Raw genomic sequence first — 12,322 nt, forward strand, 5'->3', positions numbered from 1 at the left:
CATGAGGTTGCAGGTTCGATCCCTGGCCTTGCTCAGTGGGTTAAGGATTCAGTGTTGCTGTGAGCTGTGGTGTAGGTCCCAGACACAGCTTGGATCCCGCATTGCTGTGGCTCTGGTGTAGGCTGGTATCTGCAGCTCTGATTAGATCCCTAGCCTGGGAACCTCCATATGCTGTGCATGCGGCTCTAGAAAAGGCAAAAAGGCAAAAATAAATAAAATAAAATAAAACAAAATAAGATAAAATAAAATAAAATGTCCAGGTGCCTATGTTGTAGACACTTGTCTTACCAGATTCAAAAACTTAATGTTTGTGTTAAGACAGTGTGGTCTTGGAATTCCCATCGTGGCTCAGTGGTTAATGAATCCAAATAGGAACCATGAGGTTGAGGGTTTGATCCCTGGCCTTGCTCAGTGGGTTAAGGATCAAGCGTTGCCGTGAGCTGTGGTGTAGGTTGCAGACGTGGCTCAGATCCCGCATTGCTGTGGCTCTGGCGTAGGCCAGCAGCAAAAGCTCCGATTAGACCCCTAGCCTGGGAACCTCCACATGCTGCGGGAGCGGCCCAAGAAATGGCAAAAAGACAAAAAAAAAAAAAAAAGACAGTGTGGTCTTAGTACCAAGAGGGTAAAAAGATTAATGAAGAAAGTAACCTATGAACATATAGAAATCATATTTTGTTAAGAGGGGGCATTCTTATTCAAGTGAAAAGTAAGGACTACTTAATATTGCTTGGAAAACTGGGTATCTGTTAAGAAAAAAATAAATACACAATACAAAAAATGCCAAGATGGAAATAAATTTGCTTATAAATGAAACCGTCATTTTTTTTTTGAAGAAAACATATGAAAAGATCTATTTGACTTTGAGGAGCTACAAACTTCTTAAGCAAGACACAAAATGTGCTAGACATAAAACTTACACATTTTATTATATTACTGTTAAGAACTTCTGGTCATCAAAAGATATTATTAAGAAAGTAAAAAGATTTGGTAGAGACTCAGAGGAGGTATCTGTAGTACTTATAACCAACAAGGGATTAATATCTACAATGTATAAAAGATCTCTGGAAATCTACAAGACAACTAAGAGGAAAAATGGCCAAAAAATACATAAACAGGCATTTCATAAAAGAGGAAACACAAATGGCCACAAGCTTCCCAAAAAAATTTCATTCACATTAGAAGTCATAGATATGCAAATTAAGATCATAATGAGATGCAAAAATAAAAGTCTAGCAGGTGAAGATGAAGATATGAAGCTTGGAAACTCTTAACACATTGCCGATGAATAACTATTTTGAAAACAAAACATTATTTTTCAAGTTGAATATGTATACAACTTATGACCAAGAAATCCTTCACTTCCAAACATATGTCTTAGAGAAACTCTTACACATGTGCACTTATAGGAATATTCATAGCAGCAATGTAATAAAAATTAGGTTAAAATGATTGCCCATGAAGAAAATAAAGGGTAAGTAAAGTTGTAATATAGTCGTATTTTTAGAAAGCTTGAGAACAAACAAAGTGAAACAATATGATATTTAGAGACACATGCAAATTACAGAATGTTAAATAAAATTCAGGATTGTAGTTACCTCTTGGAATAAGGCAGAATTAAGTAAGAGCATACAGGTAGCTCTTACTAGTGATGTGCTAGTTCACAAGAATATGGTGGTGGGTTTAGATGCATTTTATTGTGCTTTGTAACTTTACATATATTACATATATTATTTTATGCATATAAAATTTGATATAATAAAATTTCAAGCCTCTTTATTTTTATTATTTACTCCTAAATTAAAGTTTTATTTCACTGTTTTGTGGCTGCTATTTGACAGTATTCCTAATTCAGCTGCAAAGAAAGCTAAAGACTTACAATGTCTGTAAAGAATCTAATTGCTTGAATTTGATAGTCATGCATTAATATAAAAATAGAATGCACACTATAATTTTTTTTTTACTTATTGTCATCTCTCCACATCTGTCTCTTTCCCATGCCACACAAAATGAATCTCTAACACTAATCTCTTAGGTGTCAATATCTAGCTACAGATTGGAATTTAATTCCCTTTCCTCCAGGCCTCTTATCAGAGCAAATTCTCTTATTTTCACATTAAAAATTGTTACTGTCAGAGAAACAACAGTTAGACACACATATATGGTTAATAAAAGTCAAATATTTGCTTAAAAGTAAGTAACATTAGAAATGTGAAGTTCCAGAATTATAGTTTCCTCTCCACCTTGCCAAATAACTGAGTATTAGCAAATAAAGCATCTCAGTATAAATGCAAAAAAAAAAATTAAGGGACATATTTTGTGACAAGTATGAAATTTTGGGAGTTCAAAAGTAAAAAATGTTTTTGCTCAGATGATTTTTTTAGACATCATTTAGCTTAAGTTAAAAAAAATATATATTTAAGTTATTTTTACTAAGCATATTTTCAAAAAATAATTATACACTATTAGCCTTTGTTGATACAAATATTTATAGTAAAATATTGACTCACAAAGTATTCATACCAAATGCTTGCAAAATTATATATTTGACAGAACTGAAATTTACTTGAAACATACACTGTGTTTATTATAGATTATCTCAAAAACTCTATGAGATAGATGGGATTTATACCATTACTTTTATTCTTTTTTTTCTTTTTTCTTTTTTTTTTTTTTAAGGATCACGCCGGAGGCATGTGGAATTTCCTGAGCTAGGGGTCAAATTGAAGCTGCAGCTGCCAGCCTATGCCATAGCCACAGCCACAGCAATGCAGGATTTGAGCCGTGTCTGCAGCCTACACCACAGCTCACAGCCACGCCAGATCCTTAACCCACTGAGCAAGGCCAGGAATCAAACCTGCATCTTATGGATACTAGTTGGGTTCATTACTGCTAAGCCACAACGGGAACTCCGATATCCTTATTTTATTGACGAAGTTGAGGATAGAGATTGAGCTACAGACCCAAAGGTATCCATCTAGCCAGGGACAGAGCTGAGTTAAGCTTCAGTTGTCCAAATCCATTTTCCATGTTCTTTCATCTACTAGGTCAATTTATAGCTCTTCATGAAATCATGGTCAGATCTAACTTCTTAAGAACCAATTTAAAAACTACCAGTATAAACTAGTTTTGCCACTGTTATTCACCACCTTCAACCAATCTCTTCACCCACATTAATAAATATCTCCTTTATGAAGTTCCCTTTGTGGCTCAGCAGTAATGAGCCCAACTAGTATCCATGAGGATACAGGTTTGATCCCTGGCCTTGCTCAGTGGGTTAAGGATCTGGCATTGCTGTGAGCTGTGGTGTAAGTCACAGAAGTGGCTTAGATCCTATGTTGCTGTGACTGTGGTATAGCCTGGCAGCTACAGCTTCAATGTGACCCCTAGCTTGGGAACTTTTATAGGCCGCACAGGTGTGGCCCTAAAAATGCAAAAATAAATAAGTAAATAAATAAACAAATAAATAAATATCTCCTTTAAAAATGCCAGTGGTGCTTAAAATTATGTATGGGGCCCTCTTGTCCTACTCTCTGGTTGAGGCCATCATGCGAGCTGCCCCAACAGTGTTGAGGTATCCAAAGCAGAGCAAGCTTGGCAGTGCAATGCAGCAAGCAGAGGAAAGCTCCAAAGTTCATTTTTTTCTGCACCTCTCTGTTTGTCTATCTCGTGGACTCTCAGATCCTATAGACTGGCTAGGGGGCCACTATTGAGGTTATGGCTGATGAGGTTCCTTTGAAACAGGAGGGAAGGGGGCAGGGACCAACTCTTAAAAAGTGATAAAGCTGTTGAGGACATGATATAAGCTTGTTAGAACCAACTATGTCTAAGACAGCAAAAGATTTGATTTCCAGGAGACCCTGAGCCTCATTATATGCTCATTGTAATACATTAGCTAAGTAACACACACGCAGGTGCCATAGCAGTTCTGAGGCCAGCCCTAAAAGGCCAAAAGTGGGTGCTGGCCCAAATCCTAGAAATCCCCGCCCCTTCTCCAAAATAATTGGAATAATCCTCCTACTTGTTAGCTTATGAAATTATCCAGCCTATAAATACTCACCACTGCATATTTTGAGGCCTTGATTAACTTTTGAGCTGGACTGAATTCTGTCTATAGAATGTGTCTTCCTAGGGCCTCTCACCTTTTGAGATTGTCCACACTCTATAGAGTGTGTATCTCCCTAAATAAATCCACTTCTTACCTATCACCTTGTCTCTCACTGACTTCTTTCTGTGCTGCGAAATAAAGAACCTGAGTTTCAGTAAGTCTTAAAAGTCCTGACACCAGCTGGGTGGTTTTGACTAGAGGACTGTGGACTCGAATCCCAGTTCGTGGCTTCAAGTCTCAATCTGAATCTTGGCTGGATCTGAATCCCATCCAAGTTATGCAGTTTCACCTTCACAACAGAAACCAGGGTGGAGGCTAGGTGATGGCATTGCCAGCAAGAGGGAGATGGCCAGTGCCCCTAGGGAGTACTGCCCGAGCCAAAAGAACTGACTTCAGTTTCAGAACTGCAGATTTAACACAGGAGGCAATATCAGCTGCAGACATCAGCCCAGCAGCCAGCACTGATGAAAACCAGCCTGAGGCCAGGGGGTTCCTTTCCCTCTTATCAGAAAGGCATGTAGCTTCCTTTGCACTTATCCTTCTTTTTTCTTTTTCTTTCTTTCTTTCCTTTTTTTTTTTTAAGAATTTGAGGTTTTATTTTATTTTATTTTATTATTTTATTTTACTTTTTGGCTGCACTCGTGGCATAGAGAAGCTCCTGGGCCAGAGATCAAACCCAAGCCACAGCAGTAACCTAAGCCACGGCAGTGGCAACACCAAGTCCTCAACTGCTAAGCTACTGGGGAGCTCCTCAAATTTCATCTAAAGGACACAAGCAGAGGAAGACCGGTAGGATACAGAGAATTTCTATGCAAAGAAGGTGAAAATAACCTAAAGGGACTATGTAACTTCTGAAACTATATTTAACTTCTGATCACAGAAGAATAGAAGTCAGTTTTTACCCTCAATCAACAGCTGATAGATGCTGGAATAATGATCAAAGTAGTTACAGTCAAATTAAAATAAACTTTGTACATTCAAGTTGGAGTGTGAATTACACCCTCTTACCCCTGTACACTGGCACTTACTGCGAATGACTTTTTTCCATGCATTATCTCATTTAATTCTCCTACAATCGCTGGAAGGGAGGAATCACTACACTCTACATTTTATAGAAGAGGAAAATGAGGCTTAGAGAGGTTAAGTCATGTGTACAAGGCCACATAACTAGCAACATGGCTGGGAAATAAAAACTGATTATTCATTTAAACGCTTTAATTTAAAAATGGTTAAAACACATTTTAGATAAATTGATTTTTGAAATTTGAAGATGTTCAAGTGGAAGACTTCTGAATAAAACAGGCATTTGAGATTTTGGTCTTCAGGAACATTTCAAGAAAACTTAAGTCTGAAAGGAGCATTTAAAATTCTGCCAATTTGGCTGGCAGTGAAGTCATAAAATATGTTCACTAGAAAGGCATTTGCAGTACAATTGGAAATAAAGGGCCATTGACCACTTCTCTTATGCTATGCCCTGAAGCAGCCTCCAAGGCAGAAGTGTTCAAGGTATGGACTTTGACTTAATCAAGTCTTGGCTTAAGTCCCATTCAACCATATAAAAGCTCTGTGAGTCAGTGACCACTTTGAGCTCATTTCCATAAACTTAACATGGTAATTCAGGATTAAATGAAGCAACATATATAACATACTGAACATGGTGACACAGCTGGTGCTCAAAAGTGGCAATGTGCCTCTGCCTGTTCCCTTTCTCTCCCTTTCTTTCTAGTTAATCCAATATTATCCAGTTCTCTGTGGCTTAGTATATAGTTAAGCAATCACTTTAATTCCAGATTTTATTTTGTTTTTATATTTAGCAAATGCAAATGTGCACTTGATGATTTAATACCTGAGGTTACAAAGACAGAGCAAAAGAAATAATCTCCTGGAGTATATTTATCAAGATTAGACAATGCATTTGCTTACCAGCTCACTGAATTCATTATTGCCTAGGTCAAGTCTTTCCAACTGGCCCAGTTTGTGCATTGACCTATAACAGACAGAGAAAAATACTATTGTGAGGCAGTGCATGACACTTTGTTCCAAAAGACATACTACCTACCTCTCTTATCAGATTTACCTGGGTTCATAGTGCACAGAATTCATGGTAATTTTCAGGGAGCAGTAAATTGCAAATATACAATAACAAATGCAAACTGCTGCTTGAAAAACTTTAGCGGCTTACCGTGTTTCAAAATGCAGTCTATGGTTGGAGAACAGGCCTGGCTGCTTAACAAACATCTGGGAAGCATGTTAAATAAATATCTATACCAGTATGAGGTCCAGGTTGGGGTTCCAACATCCATATTTTTAAGAAACCCCACATACTTGAGAACAAGAACCAATGGATAAACCCAATTCTTAGCAAAGTATTCTGAAATTCCATAATACGGCCACAATTTCATCATCAATCTTGTCATTTTTCCACTTCCACAATTTCATCATCAATCTTGTCATTTTCCACTTCCTCTGTTATGGACAAACCTTTTTCTCTCCTTTTTAAATTGAGGTATAGTTGGTTTATAATATGTTTCAGATGTACAACATAGTGATATAACTTTTAAAGGTTATATTTCTTTTATAGCTTTGTAAAACATTGGCTATATTCTCTGTGCTATACTATAAATCCTTGTAGCTTATTTATTTTATACATAGTAGTTTGTACTTCTTAATCCCCTACCTCTAACTTTTGTCTCATTGTCTCCTAAACATATTGGCTTGCATTGTTGCTACAGTTTTGAACAATTGCAAACCTTATAAGAGTTGGTGCCAAAGATTAGAGGTACAAAGCATATGTCATGTACAATCAACATTTATCAAACCATTCTCCAGTATAACTTATAAGAAAATATAGCATTTTTCTGATTTTCAAGTTTTTTATCTTCCCACTAACCATAATACTGCCTTCAAGTCCTGACTCTATAGAAACTCTGCAGGTACTGTTAACTCAAAAAAAAAAAAAAATTAGGTCCTTCATCTTTAAATCCACGTAGTAATTATCTTAAAGAGTTTTTATAAGGAACAAATGAAATACTACTGTAATATCCAGGCTCTGTCAGGCACACAGAAATGCAAAAAAATAAATGTGTACTCTTTCTTCACTTGGGAACTGTTACTGAAAGATGGTTATATGTTAGACAATCTTATGGGGTCTGGGAAATAACACTGGGTAAAAAGAAGCAAAAATTCCTGCTCAAGAGGACTTTACATTCCAAATAAGTCAAGGTTTTAAGTGCTATGGAGAAAAGTTAAGCAGAAGAGGAAGACAGAAATAATTAATATAACAAGATTGCAATTTTTGTTAGGGTAATCAGGTAAGGTCTCACTGAGAAGAAATTTGAGCTCATGCTTTAAGGAAATGAAGACACATGCTGGTGCCTAGACTCTAAAGCAGGGACACGTGGTTTACTTGAAGACATGCCAGGTGACCAAAGTGAGGGAGAGGAGAGGTAAGGCGATGACAATGGGAAGTTAGATAACATGGGGTATTATAGCTCAACGTAGAGACTTTGGCTTTGATTTTTAGTAAGATGGAGGGTCACTGAAAGGTATTGATCAAAGGCATATTGAAGTGACTGTTTTAGAAGGATATCTATGATTTCAGGCTTATAAAAAGGCTGAGGAGGACCAAGCTGGAAGCTGGGAGATCCAACAGGAGGCTAATGAAATAGGCTAAATGAGAGGTGATGATGGTTTGGCCAGGTTGGTGGCAGTGAAGGTGGTGAGAAGTAGTTGGATTCTTGACACATTTAAGATTAGATCAAATGTTTTGCTACTGAAATGGCTATAGGGAGTAAGAGAAAGAGTTGAATGTGACTAAAAGTATGTTCTGATTTGAGCAACTAGAAGAATGAAATTGAACTGCAGCTTCATCAATGGAGAAGACAGGATGGAATAGGGTTTGGGATAGATCAGAGGTTTGGTTTTATATGTTTTCACCTCTGTCCAGCCTCTCTAAGATTCCCCCCAAAAGATAAATACCTGAGGTGATGGATAGGTTACTTAACTAGATGGGAAGAATCTTTTCACAATATATACTTATATTAAATTATCACAATGTACATTTTCAATACCTTACTGGTTTATTTATCAATTGTATTAAGTGAAGATGTGTGTATGTTGTATGTACATTATCACAATGTACATTTTCAATACCTTACTGGCTTATTTATCAATTATACCTAACCTCAGTAAGGAGCAAGAAGAAAGTATTTGTATTAAGTGAAGATGTGTGATATGTTGTACTTGAAGGTCCTAAAACAAATTTTGTTAGTTATGTGATTCATCTTTTTTTTTTTTTCTTGTCTTTTGTCTTTTTAGGGCTGCACTTATGGCATATGGAAGTTCCCAGGCTAGGGGTCAAATCAGAGCTGTAGCTGCTGGCCTACACCACAGCCATAGCAATGTAGGATCCGAGCTGTATCTGTGACCTACACCACAGCTCACTGCAATTCTGGATCCTTAACCCACGGAGCAAAGTCAAGGATTGAACCCGCATCCTCCTGTATATTAGTTGGGTTTGTTAACCACTGAGCCACGACAGGAACTCCAAATTCTTTTTTTTTTTTCCGAAGCTAAAAATGGATGACCCCTTAAATCATCTCTTGTATGATAGAGTTTCCAGACTTCTAAAGACTCTGATGGTCTTCATAAATGCTTCTCTTCCAAACAGGTTCAGGTTCAAATCCAATATCCTTGTTTTGTAGAGAAAGCTTTATTGGAACATAGCATGGTCATTTGTTAACATATTATCTATGGCTGTTTTGTACTGCAATGGCAGAATTGAGTAGTGAGACAGAGACAATATGGACCACAGAATCTCTGAAGACCAAATGGCACTCAGAATTAAACACTGTTCTTTACATGTGACAATATCTAAAGAAACCATTATTTCTTACGTTTCTAATAGTGTAGTTTAAGTTTGATTCCTTTTGTGTGGGTTTAGGTAGCCTCTATGTCACTGCTAAGACTTTTTCTTTTACCATCCTAGTCTTCACCTACTGCTTCTGAAATCTTAGCCTTATACATTCATATCTAATTTTAAATTAATAGCATCCCTTCGTACCATTTCTTTGACATTCTTCTGAATGGACATTTTTCCTTTTGCTTGCTCTGGCTTTCCCATGATGTTTTCTAAACTAGTTCTTAAAGCTTAAGTTCTGTTATCTAAAATATATTTTCTTCTACTTTAATTTTTTTCTTATTTTATATTCTTGATCCTCATTTCCATTAATTACAATCACCAAAGTTTCATTCCACTATTACACTCTTATTTCCTTTTTTTTGTGTGTGTGTGTGTGTGTGTTTGCCTTTTCTAGGGCAGCTCCTGCGGCATACGGAGGTTCCCGGCTAGGGTCTAATCGGAGCTGCCTATGCCAGAGCCACAGCACCAAGGGATCCAAGCTGCCTCTGTGACCTATACCACAGCTTATGGCAACGCTGAATCCTTAACCCACTGAGCAAGGCCAGGGATCAAACCCGCAACCTCATGGTTCCTAGTTGGATTCATTAACCACTGAGCCACGACAGGAACTCCTGCTTCCATTTTCCCATATGATTTTTTACATATCTTTAAATTTTTGCATATCTTTTGCATATCTTTAAATTCTTATTTGTTTTTTGAATATGCCATTCTGTATTATTTCCTACATTTTACAACTTTCAAAATGACTGTCTTGTACCCACAAGATTTTAGACAGCCTATTGCTTTTCATGTTCATGTGCTAGTTGCTAAACTGTAAATCATTCTGTCAAATTGTCCAAAAAAAGTTCCTTTTAGGTGAACATATGGAATAGATTTTTAGTTTCATCAGGATACAAACAAGTAAGACATAAAAATAAAATAGAGCTCATGGTATTTTTATTTTACTAGTGTTCTTTGAGAATGTTCATTCATTCACTTTGTGCTTCTTACGGCAGGTGCCATTTGAGCCCTGGAATTACAAAGATTCCTGGGATGCAGGGTTTCTCAGCCTTGGCACTATTGATATTTTAGACCAGTGAATTCTTTGATAAAATTAACACTGAAAATTGAAATATTTTTTGTTAGTGTTCTAATTAGTTCACCCCTGCTAGACTGGAGCTCCATGAGAGCAAATGATTTATCAGTCTTATAAATAGCATCTCAATCAATGTTTGTTGAATGAAGAAAGTCATACAGGCATCAAAGAATGATTCCTTACTGGTGAGACATTTGAATTCTAGAATATTTACAAAGACAAATCCCTAGATTTTTATCAGGCATCACAATTAATTAACAATTGCCAAGAAGATATACTGATAGGCCTGTTTTAATGAACATGTAACCAATATACATTAGCTTACTTACTGTAAACTATGCATGATGATAGAAGCAGATAAGGTTGAGGTTTATCTGTCCTGGGATAGCTATGTCTTGTATTAAGTTGACTTCCTGACATTGCCAATGATAGCTTTTGAAAAAATCCAAATAACAAAAGAAATACCAGGCGAAATATTTAGGTGAGTTTTTCATTTCTTTGGATATCTGGAATATAGTAGCTAAACTATGAATGGAGAGTAGTTAAGAGCACAGACTTGGGATTCAGACAACCTAGGTCCAAATCTCAGTTCTACACCTCACTAGGTATTTAAACAAATTAAAGAATGTCTTTGCGCCTGAGTTTTCTCATCAGCAATATGGCAATGATGATGAGAATCCTTATATCATAGGGTTATTTTGATGATTAGAACAGGTAATAGAGGTGAAGCAGCAAAATAATGCCTGACCTATGGCAGGTGCTCTTTAAAAGTTGGGTATTGAAATATTTATGGAAGAATTTCAGAGTTGGAAATATTTTGAGAGATACTGAGGTCAGAGTTTGCTGACATTTTCCTAAGGACTTATAACAAATGTTGCATAATTTTGAAAAAATTCAGATGATCAGTACATTTTGGCAAAATTTGCTTAAAAATGTTAAATAGATTTCTTATTGATGCCACTTCTCAGAAAATATACACATGTTTGTTGTGGTTATCTAACAAACTGAATTAGTTTAGACTATTTCCTGTTTTATCTGACAAAATCAATTTTTTAGGAATTTTAAAAATTATGGTCAATTTATAATGTTGTGGCGATTTCTGCTATACAGCAAAGTGAACCAGTCATACATATAATATATATTCCCTTTCTTATACTGTCTTCCATGATGGTCTCTTTTCTTTCCTACAGAACATTTCTTAGACTATGACAACATTTTTAACAATTTTTTTTTGCAGATGATGAATTGTCCATCCCACTCCATGAAATCATAGACATACTTAGTCCATGAAAACACAGACCTAGGTGTATTTAAATATCCTATCATGAGTACAGGAGTTAAATTTGGTCAGATCATCCTCATTTGTCTGCTTGAAACTCTGACTGGTCAGGCTCTACATCTCAGCTCCCAATATTCACTTCAGGATCTTCTTGCATTTATGACTGTTTTGGACATGGTTCCATTGTCTGACTTTCACATTCTCCTTAAAAGACCATGCTTATTTTTGCCACTTGGCCTCATTCGCTGCAACTTTACGAAAAAGAAAAGCTCACTTTTTACTAGAGGAGACTTGGTGACTTATTCAAGGTCACACAGAAAGTTAATGACAGCACTGATACAGAATCATCTCCTTTCCTAGCAGCGTCCAGTCACCTAAGTCTGGCCTGAATTGTTTGGCTTGACCATTATTTAAATATGAATGTTTTTATGAAAAGTATATGCACTACGGCTCACTAACTATAGTCTATGCCAGGGGTCAGCAAATATTTTCTATTAAAGGCTAGACAGAAGTGTTTCATGCTCTGTGGGTTATATGGTCTCTGTCTCAACTACTCATTTCTGCCACTATAGTGCAAAAGAGCCATAGATGATATGTTAGCAAATGGACATGGCTGTGTTCCAATAAAACTTTATTTATAAAAAAGGAGTTAACAAATTTGGACCATAATCCATGGTTTTCCAACCTGTCTACATGAGTCTTTAAAATCTTATATCTAGATAGCTCCATGGATTTATGCTATAAGCCTGGCGCATAAGAATATTTAAGTCTTCAAAACTTGATATAACAGAAAAATTATGGACAGGAAATGTTTATTATTTACTAGATAACTATTTATATTTATACCCTATTTGAAGTTCTCATTTCTTAGGGTACATTTTACTGGAATCTAGGGACATTTGTTCTTAATATTGTCATTTGGTTGCATTTGTGAAAATTAAG

General features: G+C 36.4%; 1 protein-coding gene across 4 annotated transcripts in view; it reads right to left on the reverse strand.

The window, feature by feature from the left end:
- LRRC7 (leucine rich repeat containing 7) overlaps positions 1–12,322 on the reverse strand; it is a 528,235-nt gene that overhangs the window by 188,790 nt on the left and 327,123 nt on the right. For all 4 annotated transcript variants that reach the window (XM_047792054.1, XM_047792057.1, XM_047792056.1 and 1 more), the window contains exon 6: positions 6,029–6,092. In XM_047792054.1, the coding sequence (XP_047648010.1) occupies positions 6,029–6,092 (64 nt within the window). The remainder of the gene's footprint in view (positions 1–6,028; positions 6,093–12,322) is intronic.

This window comes from Phacochoerus africanus, chromosome 8 (genome assembly GCF_016906955.1).
Source record: "Phacochoerus africanus isolate WHEZ1 chromosome 8, ROS_Pafr_v1, whole genome shotgun sequence".
Classification (NCBI taxonomy): domain Eukaryota; kingdom Metazoa; phylum Chordata; class Mammalia; order Artiodactyla; family Suidae; genus Phacochoerus; species Phacochoerus africanus.